General features: G+C 62.6%; 2 protein-coding genes and 1 non-coding gene across 3 annotated transcripts; all 3 read left to right on the plus strand.

The window, feature by feature from the left end:
* The first annotated feature begins 541 nt into the window (after positions 1 to 541).
* RPL13 (ribosomal protein L13) lies at positions 542 to 5744 on the plus strand. The gene is made up of 6 exons (XM_055726266.1): positions 542 to 618; positions 931 to 1046; positions 1526 to 1667; positions 3073 to 3246; positions 4494 to 4550; positions 5542 to 5744. Exons 2-6 carry the CDS (start codon positions 943 to 945, stop codon positions 5698 to 5700), a joined length of 636 nt encoding a protein of 211 aa, XP_055582241.1. The 5' UTR covers positions 542 to 618; positions 931 to 942; the 3' UTR covers positions 5701 to 5744.
* LOC114015403 (small nucleolar RNA MBII-202) lies at positions 1276 to 1357 on the plus strand. Its single transcript, XR_003559308.1, has one exon. It is a non-coding gene; the product is annotated as a small nucleolar RNA MBII-202 (small nucleolar RNA).
* A 1660-nt stretch (positions 5745 to 7404) lies between the features above and the next one.
* Positions 7405 to 15677, plus strand: CPNE7 (copine 7). Its single transcript, XM_055727058.1, has 16 exons — positions 7405 to 7538; positions 8324 to 8808; positions 11083 to 11265; positions 11335 to 11409; positions 11817 to 11891; positions 11987 to 12070; positions 12146 to 12235; positions 12407 to 12505; positions 13306 to 13392; positions 13560 to 13619; positions 13855 to 13988; positions 14087 to 14141; positions 14263 to 14314; positions 14423 to 14556; positions 14726 to 14962; positions 15174 to 15677. The coding sequence occupies exons 2-16, from the start codon at positions 8584 to 8586 to the stop codon at positions 15276 to 15278; spliced, it is 1695 nt and encodes a 564-aa protein (XP_055583033.1). The 5' UTR covers positions 7405 to 7538; positions 8324 to 8583; the 3' UTR covers positions 15279 to 15677.
* Positions 15678 to 16044: the final 367 nt, after the last annotated feature.

Below are 16044 nucleotides of genomic sequence, written 5' to 3' on the forward strand. Positions count from 1 at the left end.
AGCAGTGGCATGCTGTCGCTCCGAGGCTGAGAGGCCGTGGCTGCGCTGCTGGGGGGTCTGGGCTCTGCCAAGGTGCGTGGTGGTCCCTGACCCGTCTCCTGCCCCATGGGCAATTGTGCTGCTCCCCGCAAAGTGGGGAAGGTGGCAGAGTGCTGCTGGGGTGGATGGCAGAGCAGGGGCTGTGCTGCTGTGGGACATCGTTGTGGAGGGGACCAGAGTCCACCGCAGTCCTGCAGGCACCTTGGGGATGGTGTAACCCCTGCCCCGTGTCCATCCCATCCCACCGGCCGTGTGCCCGGCCCATGCTGGAGGTGCTGGGCAGAGCTGCACGGGCCAGCCTTGCGAGGGGGCCGGCTCGACGCGGGAGCCCGGCAGCGGACCCAGCCTGGGTGCGGGCCCGGGGCTCCGTTCGCCCCTCGCTTCCCCGTCGGTGCGTCGCGGGCCCTTTAAGCTGGCGCCATCTTTACTACGGGCGCGGTGGAGCCGCTGCTGGGCACTTCCGGCCCCGTCCTCATTGGGCCGCTGCTGCGGCGCTGCCCATTGGCTGTCGCTGCGGCACTTCCGGCGCGCGCCGCACCTCCGCTTCCTTTTCCGGTCGGCCATTTGCGGTGGCGGGAGGTGAGTCGGGGCGCTGCCGCGGCCGGGGAACCCATCCGCCGCCATCCGCCCGCCGTGGGCTGTGCCTGGGCCCGGGCTGTGCGCCGCGGCCGCTCGGAGTCCTGCGCGGGGGCCGCGGGCTGGGCCCGCGCCCGGAGGTGCCGCTGACAGGATCCCGGCCTGGGCCGGGGGCAGCGGCCTCGGGGGCGTTCTGGGCCTCCCTGGGTGGCGCGGCGGGCGGGGGCGGCCCTTCGCCAGGTCGCTGGGGGGGCCCCGCAGCCCTGATACCCCGGCGGAGCCGGCGGCCGCCTTTAGCTCTGCTCGTGTCCGCAGGCCCCAGCAGCCATGGCGCCCAGCCGCAATGGCATGATCCTGAAGCCCCACTTCCACAAGGACTGGCAGCGGCGAGTGGCCACTTGGTTCAACCAGCCCGCCCGCAAAATCCGCAGGTGAGTTCCCGGGGCGCTCCTGCCGGGCCGGCTGCTGCCTGCGTTGTCTCGGGGAGCTGGGGGAGCTTGGCTCGCCGCTTGTATCGGGCTGCTCGGGAAGCTGAAGTGCTGCAGCTTTATTTGAAGCCGTTCCCCTGAACTTTCTCGTTAAAGGCTCTGGGATTGCAGCAAGGCGCGCGGTTGGTGTGGGGTCCCTGGTCGGGGTTTGGCCGTTGTAACTGCAGTCAAATGATGAGAAATCTCCGGAATCGCTGTACCACATTGATGATTCCCTTGAACCCTTGTATACCTGATGACTGTAGCTGTTCTGTAGAAGCAGGTGTCAGCCTGTCTGAGCTGTCAGGCCAGGGCTGTGTTTGTTTCCGAGAGATGCCCATGTGGCAGATGCCTCCCCTCAAGGGAGGTCAGCTGGCAGCCTAGGAGTGGCACACCTGGCAGGAATGCTCTCTTCCTGATCGCTGTCCCTGTCAACATTCCAGGAGGAAAGCCCGCCAGGCGAAGGCTCGACGCATTGCGCCCCGTCCCGTGGCTGGGCCCATCCGGCCTATAGTGAGGTGCCCTACTATCAGATACCACAAAAAAGTTCGTGCTGGCAGAGGCTTCAGCCTAGAAGAGCTTAAAGTAAGTACAGAGCACGGATCCCAACCAAGTTAACTCTGAGCTTGAGCTCGGTTGGCTTGTTCTGTTCTTCTGCACATAGACACTGGGCAAGTGTCTTGCCTTAGGTGTCGGTATCTGCTGATGCTGGGCAGCCAGGGCAGGCATCTGGTGTTGCTGGCTCTGTGGGAGCATGGAAAGCGCTGCTCTGGCGTTTCCTTTGCCTGTGGAGTGGTGGTGCAGCGTACGCCAGAGCAAAAGGTTGCTCTGAAAAGTATATGTCCATTTGTCAGGTCAGACTGCCACTTATACAGAATTCCATTAAAAGTGGATTCTGGAAGAGCCATAATTCAGTCTCCTGGGGGCCGGGAAGGACTAACAGCTTCTTAATCAATTTGGTTCTCTGTGAAACATGTTTCTATTAATCCTAAAAATTTTAGTCAATTGTTTCTGCTAATCCTAAAAATTTTAGCTAGCCTGTTTGTGTTGTGTACGAGGTAAACCATGCTCAACTTACTCCTAAGAGAAGTAGGGGGTGTTGTGTCAGGAAGGGGAACTGTTCAGCGTAGCCTGGTAGAGTAGCTGTTTCTCATGCAATAGCTACGAGGTGGTTTAGGAACACTGAAAGTCCGTGGGAAGTGTTTGGTGCCCTCCATTGCTTCAGGAAGCTGTTCTCTGTGACCTTCCTGGCTGTGCTGAGCTGATGAGCTGTTAAAAGTTGGATCGTGGTGGTCTGCAGGAACCCTCACCCACGTATCTCCATACAGTGGGCAGGAAGAAACATCGGTGCTTGCTGGCAGCCAGCATCCACAGCCGTCTCTTGCGAGTTGTTTAGTATCTAATTAAAACATTTATAACAGTGGAATTAGTGTATTGAGGCAGTAAAATTGTTCTTCTGGGTGCCAAATGCTGTGTTACTTTATTTTTCTTTAATTTTTGGTTAATGGTGGAATACAAAATGGTGCGCAGATGTTTGTCTTGAAACAAAAAATGAGGTTATTTCTTGTGCAAGATGGTTACAAAAAATAATTCTTTAATGGAGCTTCCAGTATTCGGTGAGCCAGTTATCTGGATGTTGACTTCATAAATTTGTGATGTTTGTATCAGAGGTTAAACATCCCCCTCATAATTGCTCAGGGGGTTGCACTTTGCTCTCCTGAGAACATCTGCAAAAATTACTGCAAAGCCTGTGGAACGTTTTCAAGCATTAAAATGCAGGCACCACAGTTCCCTTTGTCAGTGGCGCAGTCGGTCCCGCTTGCCAGGCCCTCGTGCTGCCACTGGGCCATTCGGTTGGATGCTGGGCCTTGCTCAGCCTGTGATGGCTGTGCTTGATCCCTGGTCTGGCTGACGCCTGGAGCAGCTCCCGGCAGCAGCACGCTGGCATTGAGAGCTGTTGGATGCTGACACCACACACTCTTCTCTTCAGCTCGCTGGCATTAACAAAAAGTTTGCCCGAACTATTGGAATCTCTGTGGATCCCCGGCGACGTAACAAGTCTACCGAGTCCCTGCAAGCCAACGTGCAGAGGCTGAAGGAGTACCACTCCAAGCTTATCCTCTTCCCAAGGAAGCCGGCTATGCCCAAGAAGGGAGACAGCTCTGTAAGTACTTCTCAGTTAGCAGCGTTTCACGAGGTCTGTTTCTGGTGATGTGTTCAGAGGTGCGGGCCTCAGCCCATCCATCCTAGTGCTGTGCTGCGTGGTCAGGCGGTGCTCTTCAACGCTTGTTATCATGTAACCTCCCTGGGGGAGCAGCCCTTCTCGGAGGCAGCATGGTTCCCGTGCACGTACGTAGGGCTGAGCCCAGCACAAGGCCAGGCCTGGTAGAGCAGACTGACGGGGATCTCCTGGGTTACAGCAGTGCTTTGGGGCAGAGTTTTAGCCTAGGGACTGCTGTGCTGCTGAAGGAGTGCAGCTCAGATTTGGGGCTGGGTGGTCTGTCTACTGAAGCTCTGATTGTTACCCAGCCAGTTGAATTTTAGTTTATGAAGCTAAATTGTCAGAATAGCTGAGAAGTCCATCTGCAGTTGTGTTCTGCTGCATGGAAAGGGTGAGGGAGGCGAAGAGAGACTCTTCAGTGAAAGCCGTGTGTAAGGCAGTCTCGAGAAGGTTGTTGCTGTTGACATGAAAATACGCTTTTCATTAAAATCTCACCGAGATCCGGAGTATGGTTGGCTTTGGTTGGCTCTGCCTGTGGTGAGTACACGCTTCCCACGGGGCAGTGCAAGTGCTGAAATTAGGTGGTGCGCTAAAGCTATCCTCAATCTTCCGGGGAGTCTGTCAGCTCCAAGCCGCTTCACCGTAGTGCAGCAGCCCGCTGTCCTTGCGCTGCTGCTCAGAGCAGGGGAAGAAGCGTCTGGAGCTTCTGTACCAGTAGGTAACAGATACGGGTGTCTGAAATGCCATTTCAAATTTGTTCATTTGAAATCAACAGTTTAAAACTTAAATAATTTTTGTCTAATGCCATTCTCTTAAAAGAAGCTGGAATTAGCCTTAGAAGGAATCAGTGAGGAATATGCTGGGTATCAAACTAAAAATGGCACAGTAGATGTCAGTGTTTTTAGAGCTGGCAGAACTCCTGACAGGTCGCTGCTCCTCTGGCCAGATCCGGGCTAATCAATAGCCAGGCAAAATGCAGGTTGTTGATGCGGCACATCTGTGCCAGATATTCCTGTAGCTGCGCGGCTAAAATGCTGAGTTTGTTACCAGGCGGTGTTAAATCTCCAGTCAGAACTGTTTTAACAGCATGTTGTAGCAGGGTACCTGCAGACAGAGCACGCTCCTGAGGAACTAGCCTGAGAAGTTATATTTTTTTTCTAAATATTTTTTTTTGACATTTTGTTATGCAGGCTGAGGAACTCAAGATGGCGACTCAGCTGACCGGACCAGTTATGCCGATCAAGAATGTAAGTGTCACTAAATCACATTCTCTGCGTGACATAACTGAGACTTAAACTTCACGGAGAGGATTCTCTTCTCGCTGTTCCAGGGCTCAGGGTTGCTGTCTCCAGACGCTTCCCATCCTGGATAAAAGAAAGCCAGGAAAGGGATGAGCTTGTCTCTGTCTTTTGCCAAGAGTACCTTGATCTGTTTGGTTCCTCAGTGTTGCAAAGCAGATTGCAAACAATTCATTACACAGAGCTCCACTAAATTTTTGTTAACTGTGGAAGTCCTTAAATCACAAGCTGTGTTTAGTGCCTGGAGCTCTCTTCTGCACCCAGAATGTCAGGGGTTGAGGTCAAGACACGTTGGTTGGGAACAGTCCTGTATGTATCCCACTGCTGCCCTAATGACGTGTGAAGCACAGCTGCGTACGTTCTCCCGACAGAGCTGCGGGGGAGCCCCCCAAATCACACGATTCCTGTGAGGGCACAGGTTAAGGCACACATGAAGCATGGTTGTGTTTGTGCTCAGCCCTGCGTCCTCCGGGTGGGCTCAGGGGGTTGTTAGTCCACTCGTCCCTTGAAGGAGCTGGTACCTGTGAAATCTGGGGCGCGTGGTGTTGCCGCTTGGGGTGAGGGGTGCACGCTGGTGGCTCGACAGCCCCGGCAGGTTGCGTAGTCACCATTTGTCTCAAAACCCTTGCCGGTTCTGAAAGGCGCTGACAAACCTGACTCAAGACTTCATGTGCTGGTTGGTTTGTTGTTGTTTTGGGGTTTTTTTTCCCCGTGGTATGTTCTGGTCTTGTGCTGACGTGCGCTGGCAAATTAGGAAACGGTTGAAATGAGGTGCCTGGTGGGGCGACAATAAGGGCAGGGCCTGTAGATGGCATAAGTGCTCTTTTCTTCACAGCATCACGGGGCTAGTGGTAAAAGCCTAGCGAGATTAATTGTGTTAAGCCTTAAATACAGTCTCTTCTGATGTGCAGTCTGACTGTCTGGCGCTCTCTCCCACTAGGTTTTCAAACGGGAGAAGGCCCGTGTTATCTCGGAAGACGAGAAGAACTTCAAGGCCTTTGCCAGTCTGCGCATGGCCCGGGCCAACGCCCGTCTCTTTGGGATTCGTGCGAAACGAGCCAAAGAAGCGGCAGAGCAGGATGTGGAGAAGAAGAAATGAACTGTTCTCCCTAGAACTGTCAATAAAAAAAAATGTAGAAATAAGAGTGTGCTGTCTTTTTAGGGCAAACGTACAGAAGCAAGCTGCCCTGCGCCTGCCGGCTCTGCTACAGCGTGTGTGCTGCTGCAGATCGTGGGCCGCTGTGCGTGGAGGGGTGCTGTGCTGTTCAGACGTGGGAAACCTCAGCTGCTGTGTTGAGAGAGACTTCGAACTGCCCTGAAAGCAAGGGAAACAGGCCCTGCCTTGTGCCAGCCCCTCAGGGAGGCCCCTCGGCTTTTGTCTCCAGGGCAGCAGCTTCGTAGGCTGGACCCCGCCTGACTAAGGGGGCTGCTTTGGCTGCCAGTTGAGGGTTCTTTTTGAGGTGCCCCCTCCCTGGCAAGCTTTGCTTCCCACTTAACCTGTCTCTGTGCCGATATTTCAGACTTAATGAAATCTGAAACCAGATTTAACGAAGCTTTGTGGCAGCACAGTGCTCGTGTGGGGTCCTGCACCCTGGTTTTGGAGGGGAGCAGTGTGTGATGCCGGCACTGGCCTGTGGGACTGCACAGCCCTGCGCCCGCTGCTGGGGCGCCTGCCCTGGGCTTCCCCCGCCTGCAGTTCAACCCCTGCTGCTGCTCCATGTGTTCTTTAAAACTGTTTTGTTAGGAAACTACCTTGGTGGCATTGAAGAGGAGCCCGGCCCCTGCCTGGAGGAGGGTCTGGGGGCTCGGGGCTCTGGCACGGCAGGGCAGGCGGCAGCTGAGCTCTGCGGGGAGCGGAGCGCTGACCCGGCCCCTTTGCTGGCTAATCGGTTCCGGGGCTGTTCTGGCTGCCCAGCGCCTGTGTCGGGATAATTGAGCCATTTGTATTCATTAGCAGTTCGGTGACAAACTTGGGGATCCGCTGCCACGAAGCGCCGTGGCAGAGGGGCACCAGCCCACCCCCACCCCGAGTCCCAGCACAGCTGGATGACCCGAGATTGCTCAAAAATGGGGGGCAAGGGCTGCCCAGCATGGGGCTGCCAGTGTCACGGTTGACTGCTGGCCTGTCCCAGCCCCCCGGCCCAAGCCTGCGGTGGGATCCTGTGTCCCCCCACGGGTGGGCTCCCCCCGGGCCGTGCTGTGGGGCTGCAGGAGGAGCAGGGAAGGCAGGTGGCCTCTTTCTGTCACACGGGCTGGGGATTAGCTCCCAAACCCGGGACTCTGCAGTGCCCTGGTGCTCATTAGCCCTATCTGCATTTTAATCCCTCCAAATACAGGCTAATTACATCATCTTCCATAAAGCCAAGCTGAAAGCACCACAGCACTGGGGTGATGTGTGTGGGTGGGGGGTGCTGGGGCAGCCCCCAGCTGAGGGACGGGGTGCCTGGGGCTCAGTGGGTCCAGCTGCTCCAGCAAGCGGGGAGGGCAGCCGGTGGTCTTGGGGCACCCCATCCTTGTGCTGGGGTGTGGGCTGAGAGCATAGGGGGCTGGGACCAGGATGGGCCTCGGGCACCCCACGGGGAGCAGCAGGGGAGGGCGATGGGCTGTGGGGTGCTGGGAGCGAGGGCTGTGCCACGGGGGGCTCGCCCGGAGCGGGAGCACCAGCCCTGGCAGAGGCAGCAGTGCCAGGGACCCCGCTCAGCCCCGGTGCCCGCGGGTGGGCTCTGCTCCGGTGCCGGCAGCGAGGCAGTTAACGGAGCTTGTCATCTCCCTCTTAGGGCTCCGCTCCCGAGCTGCAGCTTGAGTCAGTTGTGTGGAGGTGGCAGCGGCGGCAGCTCCGGCTGGCACACCGGCTCCGGCTGGCACGCTGGCTCCGGCTGGCACACCGACCCAGCCCTCGGCCCGGCCGCCTGCGGAGCCCAGCCCACCGGCAGCCAGGTGAGGGGCACGGTGGGGTGGGGGGGAGCCCGCGCCCCCTCCGCTGGGGGATGCCAGGGGTGCCCGCGCTCCCAGGGAGGGGGGAGATGCCCGCCGGAGCTGGGGCACCGGAGCCATGTGCTGGGGGGGCCTGCATCACTTTGCCAGGAAACTTTGGGTGTGCGGGGGCATGGGCAGAGGGGTGGGCGCAGGCGCTGCAGCCTGGGGGGGACAAGCCCCAGCCCGGGGCTGGTAGAGCCCCTTGATGACCCACCAGCGCAACATTGCCTGGCTGGGTGTCACCAGCCTCCGGGTAGCAGGTGGCCCCCGTCCCCAGCATGGGGGAAATCCCACCGTCACCCTGGGGTGCCACCAGCCCCGCCTGGGCAGCGGGACATGGCTGGTGCTGCCAGCATCACCCGGTGGCGCAGACAAGGGCCCGGTGTCCCCACTGCCCTCTCCGGCCAGCCCTGCCCAGGGCGGCTGCGCTGCCCGCAGGGGTAAAGGGGGGGAGTTTCTGCTCCCCAGTACTCTGGGGTGGGGGCCCCGGGCTGCCTGCACAGCCCCCACTCCTGCACAGCCCCCCAGCCCCACTCCGGTGCCCCTTCCTAGCGGGATGCATCCTGCCCCTGCAGTGGGGCTGGGGCAGAGCCAAGCACGACCCTGTGGGACCCCTGGCCAGCCCAGGGGGCTGGTGGGTGACGGGGGACACAGCAGCACCCATCTGGTGCTTGGGGGGTGCGTGGGCAGCATCACAAGGGGTGCCCCAGCTCCGGCTCACCCCACTGTGCTTTGACACCTCGCAGGGCCCTGTGGAGCGATCGGGACTGGAACTGGCCACCCCACCTTGGAGAGGGTCCCCGGAGCCCCCTCCACACACCAGCGCATCCCACCCCAGCCCCCACCAGTGCCCGCTGCCACCAGGGACCTACCCGACCCGACGCAGCTGGGCTCTGGCCCCACGCCCGGCACCGTGGGGCACCGTGCCCCAGGCATGACGGGCACCTGCCCCGCTCCTTGACAGCAACGAAGGCAGCGGCCACCTGTGCCGCCCCGCTCCCCCCACATGCCCTTCGCCCACGGGGCCGCTTGCCCCCCATCGCGCCCGGCCACCCACCGCGCCATGGCCACCATGGGCGAAGCGCCCGAGCCGTCCCCCCAGGCCCCGCTGGCCGTGCTCTCCAAGGTGGAGCTGCGGGTGAGCTGTAAGCACCTCCTGGACCGCGACACACTCAACAAGTCAGACCCCTGCGTCCTGCTGCTGATGCAGTCCCAGGGCCAGTGGATGGAGGTAAGCAGGTGGGGGACACCCACCACAGGGCAGGGGCTGGCTGTCACTGCGGTCGTGGCGGGGCTGAGGGCAGGGTGCTGGGTGCAAGGTTTGTGTCTCTGTGATGGGGAGAGTAGCAGAGACGGCCCCAGGGTGGCTGCAGTGCCCATGGGGACGGAGACAGGGCAGGAGTGACTACGCGGAGGGCAGGAGATGGTGCGGAGCTGGGTGCGGGATGCAGAGCAGGGCGCAGGAGAAGCGGGAGAGTGGGGTGGAGGGTACAGAGCAGGGTGTGGGTGCAGAGTGGGGCGCAGAGCAGGGTGCAGGCTGCAGGAGATGGTGCAGAGCAGAGTGCACACAAAGGGTGCTGGATGCAAAGTGCAGAGCTCGCAGTGCAGGGTGCGTGCCAGGTACAGGGTGCAGGGTGCAGGGTGCGGAGCAGAGTGTAAGGTGCAGAGCAGGGTGCAGGGTGCGGAGCAGAGTGTAAGGTGCAGAGCAGGGTGCAGGATGGGGAGCAGCGTGCAGGGTCGGGAGCAGGGTGCAGGGTGGGGAACAGGGTGCAGAGTGCGGAGCAGGGAGCATAGCAGTGTGCAGGGTGGGAGGCAAGGTGCAGAGCAGGGTGCAGGATGGGAAGCAGGGTGTGAGGTGCAGAGCTGGGTGCAGAGCAGGGTGCAGGGCGTAGGGCACAGAGCACGAGGGCAGGGCAGGGTGCTGTGGCACACTCGGTGCAGGCACCTTGGCCGGAGCGAGTCCCTGGGGTGCCCATGGCACGTGGCTCCAGCACAGCTCCAGGGCCGCCCGCCATGGCCAAGGGACACCTCAGCCACCACTGGGGCAGCTCAGGCCTTGTGGGCTGGCCTCACCCTGCCCGGGGCAGCGGCTCAGGGGGGAGCAGGGCTGGCACTGCAGCCGTGTGCCCCGCATGGTGCTGTGCCAGGGGCCCTGGCGCCCGCCAGAGCCGCGGCTGGGCCCGGCGCTGGTGCTGGCGTGGCACCCTGCTATCGTTTCCCCACGGCTCGGCTCTGGGCTGGCGCCAGCAGCTCCGCGCTGGCTGATCGCCGCTGCTCAGCCGGCACATTCAGCGCTACATCCCGCTGCGTGTGATCGACTGCTCGCCCGAGCCAGAGCTGGAGCCAGGGCGGCGAGGGGCCCCGTGCCAGCTGCGGCTCCCGGGCTGTGCCGTGCCGAGCCAGTTGTACCCAGCTGTGCCAGTGTGTCGTGCCACGCTCTGTGTGCCATGCTGTGCCCTGCCATGCCATGCCGTGCCACACTCCGTGTGCTGTGCCACGCCATGCTGTGCCACGCCATGCTGTGCCATGCCATGCAGGGGCAACAAGGCCCCCCTGCGCCATGTTTCCGAGGGACTCTGAGCTGCCCCCTCCCTGTCCCTGCCAGCCCGTGTCCCCCAGCCCAGACAACAGCTGAAGCCAGTTCAACCACTGCCCACCAGGTCTGAGAGCCGAAATGGCCCCAGCCACACCAGCAGGGGCTGGCACTGGAGGGGCTGAGGTGACCGAGACCCGGAGCACCGTGATGGAGCTGTGGGGCTGTCAGTGCCCGTGCAGGAGACCCGGTGCCACACGGGGTGGCCCTGCCAGCAGCGCGGCAGTGCAGGCTCAGCAGCTGCTGCCGGGCCAGGCAGGCGGTGGGCAGGGGCCGGCGGGCTGGCGGGGTGCCCTGGCCAGGATGTGTCCTGCTGAGTCAACGCTGGCAGGGACAGGGTGCGGAGGAGGCTCCTGGAAGCTGCTCAGCACCCACTGCCAGCGCGGCTGGGAGATGCTGAGCACCCACCCACCTGCCAGGGCCACGGTGGCCAGTGGGTGGTGGCCCTTGCCCTTGGTCAGTGGGTGGTGGCCCTTGCCCTTGGCCAGCCCAGGTGGGAGCACAGGGGCTCGTCCTGGCACTGGCTCATTGCTCCTGCTTGAGCAGAGCCCTGGCAAACAGTGGCCCAGAGCCAGAGCATCCCCTCGAACTGGCCACGGGGCTTGCCCCAAACCCTGGAGGGAGCAGCGCTCCCAGCACCTGGGGGTTGGCAGGGCTGGAGTCCTCGTGCCACACGTGGCTGGCGATGGGGCTGCCTCCCAGTGCCCTTTGCCTGAGAACCAGCACGGGCAGGGAAATGCTTGTGCAGGGCCGGTCCTTCCTGCAGCTGCCCAACGTCCCTCATCCCTGCACCCCACATCCCCGTGCCCGGCCCTGGGCGAGCTCTGGCATCCCAAGGTCCTGGTCAGGTCTAGATGGGGCCCCAGGCTGGGCTCTGGCCCCGCTGCCCCCAGCTGAGCTCCCGCTGTGCAGGTGGACCGCAGTGAGGTCATCAAGAGCAACCTCAACCCCGTCTTCGCCAAGATCTTCATGGTGGACTACTACTTTGAGGAGGTGCAGAAGCTGCGGTTCGAGGTGTATGACAGCCACGGGCATGCCGGTGTGGGCACACATGACGATGACTTCCTGGGGGGCATGGAGTGCACCGTGGGGCAGGTGAGCCCCCACCCTCCACCGGGGACACCCACCAGTGGTGTCCTCTCCCTGACCCCTACGCTTTTGCAGATTGTGGCGCAGAAGCGGGTGACGAAGCCGCTGTTCCTCAAATATGGGAAGTTCGCCGGCAAGTCCACCATCACCGTGAGTGGCCCAACACATGCCAGGAGTGACACCGGGCTGGGACCCTGCGGTGGCACCGAGCTAGGGCATGTGGGTGGCACCAGACTGGGGCACATAGGTGGCACTGGACTGGTGTGCTGGGATGTCATCGGGCTGGGACACAGAAGTGGCACTGAGCTGGAGCATGTGGGGCGTCCCCAATGACATTCCTCCTGTCCTGTTGCCCAGCCCCACGGGCTCTCGGGGGCAGGCAGCGCTCAGGGTCCCCACTGCTGTCTGCCAGCCACCCTGGGGGTCCCCGCCATGCTGGGGGAGGCACGTGGCACCCTGTCCCCTCCCAGGCCACCACCCTGCCCACGCAGGCAGGGAGGACAGGGGGACGAAGCCTTGCCAGGCGCTGAGCACCCTGCGGCCGCCTCACCTTGCAGGTCATCTCGGAGGAGATCTCGGGGAACAACGGCTACGTGGAGCTCGCCTTCCGGGCCAAGAAGCTGGATGACAAGGTGAGCCAGGTCCCGCAGGAGCTGGGGGGCCGTGCAGGCAGGGCAGGTGGGGCAGGCAGGGCAGGCAGTGCTCTGCCCCATCCTCCCTCCTCCAGGATCTCTTCAGCAAGTCGGATCCCTTCCTGGAGATCTACCGCATCGATGACGACCGCAGCGAGCAGCTGGTGTACCGCACCGAGGTGAGGTCCCGGGCAGGATTCGCTCCTCGGCTGCCCTGGGGGCTGCCCGGCCCCGCTGAGCCCCTTGCCCCGCAGGTGGTGAAGAACAACCTGAGCCCCATCTGGGAGCCCTTCAAGGTCTCCCTCAACTCGCTGTGCAGCTGCGAGGAGAAGAGGAAGCTGAGGGTGAGGAAGGGTGAAGGGGGCCCGCATCCCTGCCACGGTGGCACGCGGATCCCAGCTTCCCCACGGCCCCGCATGGGCAGCGTGCTGGGGACCCCCGGGGCCGGGTGCGGTCTGGGGGTGTGGGTGCGTGGCCCCCCGCAGCGGGCAGGGCTGAGCCGTCCCCCGCTGCAGTGCGTGGTGTGGGACTACGACTCGCGGGGCAAGCACGACTTCATCGGCGAGTTCTTCACCACCTTTGAGGAGATGCAGAAGGCGATGGGGGAGAACAAGGTGGGTGTGGGGACACGGGGACAGCCCGTGGGGTCACCCCTCCATGCTGCCAGCAGATCCCATTCCCAGAGGCACCTCCCAGCTCCTTCTCTGGTTCTGGGACCATTGTCCCCTCGCTGCGCCCCTCTTTGGCGAAGGGATGGTGGGTCTGTGCTCCTCTGGGGACGTCAGCCCTGGGGCTGGCGGGCTGCAGGGTCGTGGGGCCGTGAGGCTGCAGAGGTGGGGTTATGGGGCTGCGGGGTTATGGGGCTGCGGGGTTATGGGGCTGCGGGGTTATGGGGCTGTGGGGTTATGGGGTTGTGGGGTTATGGGGCTGCGGGGTTATGGGGCTGCGGGGTTATGGGGTTGTGGGGTTATGGGGCTGCGGGGTTATGGGGCTGCGGGGTTATGGGGTTGTGGGGTTATGGGGCTGCGGGGTTATGGGGTTGCGGGGTTATGGGGCTGTGGGGTTATGGGGCTGCGGGGTTATGGGGTTGTGGGGTTATGGGGCTGCGGGGTTATGGGGCTGCGGGGTTATGGGGTTGTGGGGTTATGGGGCTGCGGGGTTATGGGGCTGCGGGGTTATGGGGCTGTGGGGTTATGGGGCTGTGAGGTTATGGGGCTGCGGGGTTATGGGGCTGCGGGGTTATGGGGCTGTGGGGTTAATGGCTGGGGGGCCTGCAGGGTTATGGGGCTGTTGGGTCACAGTGCTGCAAAGCTGCAGGGTCAGGGGTCTGTGAGGTGATGGTGGGGGGTGTGGGTGCATGGGGCCGTGTCCCCAGGGTGGGGGTCGCAGGCCGCGTGGGTGCTGCGTACCGCAGGTGCAGTGGGACTGCATGAACCCCAAGTACAAAATCAAGAAGCGCAACTACAAGAACTCAGGGGTTGTGGTTCTGCTGGACCTGAAGGTGAGTGCTTATGTGTCGTGTCGTGCCGTGCTGTGCCATGCCATGCCATGCCACGCCGTGCTGTGCCATGCCATGCTGTGTCGTGCTGTGCCGTGCCGTGTTGAGCCGTGCCAGGCTGTCACGGGGTCGCGTGGGACAGGACCAGCTGATGCAGGTCCCTCTGGAAGATCCACAGGGTCTACTCCTTCCTGGACTACATCATGGGTGGCTGCCAGATCCACTTCACGGTGAGCAACGTCCCCTACCCCAAAGCACGGGGAGCTGGGCAGGGGCTCCAGCACGGGGCCACACAGTTGTCCCCAGGGCAGGGGACCATGGGCGGCACATCCCGGCTCCCCCCGAGCTGTGGCTGTGCCACAGTGCCGGTGAGCGGGGCTGGCAGAGCCAGCCGACCTCAGCAGGACACACCAGTGGGTGGCTCCGTGCCCCCTGGGGGGACCCTCACTGCCGCCCCCCCACCAGGTGGCCATCGATTTCACGGCCTCCAACGGGGACCCCCGAAACAGCTGCTCCCTGCACTACATCAACCCCTACCAGCCCAACGAGTACCTCAAGGCGCTGGTGGCGGTGGGCGAGATCTGCCAAGACTACGACAGGTCTGTTGCTCTGGCGGGTCCCCGGGGGCCAGGACACCCCGGTGGTGGCCACCCCAGTGCTGGCACTGCCAGAGCTTCTCACACCCCTTCCCCTGCAGTGATAAGAAATTCTCAGCCCTTGGCTTTGGTGCAAGGATCCCCCCCAAATACGAGGTAAGGGTGTGGTCGGGGTCCTGGGGGACCCCAGGGATGGGCTCGTCCCTCCAGGCACCCTTGGCCATGGCAGGTGATGGGGGGGTGGGCACCGACTGCCCCCTCCCCTCTCACCCTCCAGGTCTCCCACGATTTCGCCATCAACTTCAACCCTGACAATGATGAGTGTGAGGGTGAGCCCAGCTCCGGCGGGGCCGGGGATGCCTGTCTTGTGACACCCCACCATGCCAGAGCCTGGTGCTGCTGGGACACCCCCCTCTTACCCCTCACATTCCCCGCAGGCATCCAGGGTGTCGTGGAGTCCTACCAGAGCTGCCTCCCCAAAATCCAGCTCTATGGCCCCACCAATGTGGCCCCCATCATCTCCAAGGTGGCTCGCGTGGCGGCCGATGAGGAGCGGACGAAGGAGGCTTCAGTATGTACCTGCCACCCCCGGCAGCTGGCGCGGGGCTGGGCTGAGACCCAGCACACTCGTGCCACTTGTGGCTGCTCCCACGTTGGAGCTGAGCCCTGGTCCTGCTCCCCCTCATGGGGCTGGCAGCGGGGCCGGGCCGCCCCCCAGCGCATCTGTTGTCCTCCCACAGCAATACTTCATCCTGCTGATCCTGACGGACGGAGTGGTGACGGACATGGCGGACACGCGGGAGGCCATTGTCCGCGCCTCCTACCTGCCCATGTCCATCATCATCGTGGGGGTGGGCAACGCCGACTTCACCGACATGCAGATCCTGGATGGGGATGATGGCATCCTGCGCTCCCCCAAGGGCGAACCTGTCCTCCGCGACATCGTCCAGTTTGTCCCCTTCCGGGAGTTCAAGAATGTGAGTGGGGCACTGGTGGCCCTGCTGTCCCCTCCTGTCCCCTGCTGTCCCCTCCCATCCCCTCCTATCCTCACAGCAGGACAGAGCATTGTGGCGCAGCAAGCCAGTGCCTCACAGCTGCTGCTCTGCACGTGGGGGTGGGCAGGTGGCACGGTGAGCCCCGGTCTCACCTGTCCCCCCCCGGTGTCCCCTGCTGTCCCCCATCCCACAGGCATCACCGACAGCCCTGGCGAAGTGCGTGCTGGCGGAGGTGCCCAAGCAGGTTGTGGAGTACTACAGCTACAAAGCCTTCCCCCCGCGCTGCCCCCCGCCCTGAGACCCCCGACTCCAACCTCAGCTCGCCCCAGTGAGGGCCCCCCCCTCCCCCCCGGCATGGTGCAGGGATGAATGGCGTCCCCTCCGGGTCCCAGCCCTGCCACAGTCCCCTTCTTGCCAGGTGGGGGGGGCACCTGCAGCATGTCCCCACTGGCACCTGGCCAGGGACATGGGGCCCTGGTGCAGGGACCACCCCCCCAGCACTGCCCGGGGGTCCCCGCTGGGCATTGTCTGGTCTTGGTGGTCTGCACCCTGCAGCCCATCCCCACTCCGATCCTGCTGTCCCCGTGGTCCTCTCAGTCCCCGCTTGTCTGTTGCTGTGACGTCATTTGGAGGCTGCATGATGAACCCCCCGCGGCATGCGGGACCCCCCCCAATAAAGCATCCAGCCGTGTCCGTGCCACTGCTCTCCAGGTGCCAACACCGAACCTCCCTGCCAGGTGCTCAGTGGGGCAGGGGGATAGCCCCGGGGGCCACCTGTCCCCTTTGTGCCCCTCACCGTGACACCCTGGCCAACAGCGAGAGCCAAACGCAGCCCCCAGCCACGAGTGCCCGCATGGCCACGGGTGCCCGCATGGCCACGGGTGCTGCTGCTGGCCGCTCCGGCTGCCCCTGTATTTCGGGGGATTCGTGACTGGCAGCGTGCGGGACAGCGCTGGCGCTTTGGAGCTGTGATGCTTTTGAGCAGCTGCCGCTTTCAAGTTGTGCCGGAGCGGCCAGCCACCTGCTGTGCCACTGCCGGCTGCCGCGGCCCCAAATCCAGGCCA

Source organism: Falco cherrug, chromosome 14 (genome assembly GCF_023634085.1).
Source record: "Falco cherrug isolate bFalChe1 chromosome 14, bFalChe1.pri, whole genome shotgun sequence".
Taxonomy (NCBI): Eukaryota; Metazoa; Chordata; class Aves; order Falconiformes; family Falconidae; genus Falco; species Falco cherrug.

Excerpts from the sequence above, each read along its gene's own strand:
- RPL13 (XM_055726266.1), top strand. The coding sequence starts at position 943 with ATGGCGCCCAGCCGCAATGGCATGATCCTGAAGCCCCACTTCCACAAG. Across the intron at positions 1,668-3,072 it reads TCAGCCTAGAAGAGCTTAAA|CTCGCTGGCATTAACAAAAA; the intron begins GTAAGTACAGAG and ends TCTTCTCTTCAG. Across the intron at positions 4,551-5,541 it reads CAGTTATGCCGATCAAGAAT|GTTTTCAAACGGGAGAAGGC; the intron begins GTAAGTGTCACT and ends CTCTCCCACTAG.
- CPNE7 (XM_055727058.1), top strand. The coding sequence starts at position 8,584 with ATGCCCTTCGCCCACGGGGCCGCTTGCCCCCCATCGCGCCCGGCCACC. Across the intron at positions 14,315-14,422 it reads TGACAATGATGAGTGTGAGG|GCATCCAGGGTGTCGTGGAG; the intron begins GTGAGCCCAGCT and ends CATTCCCCGCAG. Across the intron at positions 14,557-14,725 it reads AGCGGACGAAGGAGGCTTCA|CAATACTTCATCCTGCTGAT; the intron begins GTATGTACCTGC and ends GTCCTCCCACAG.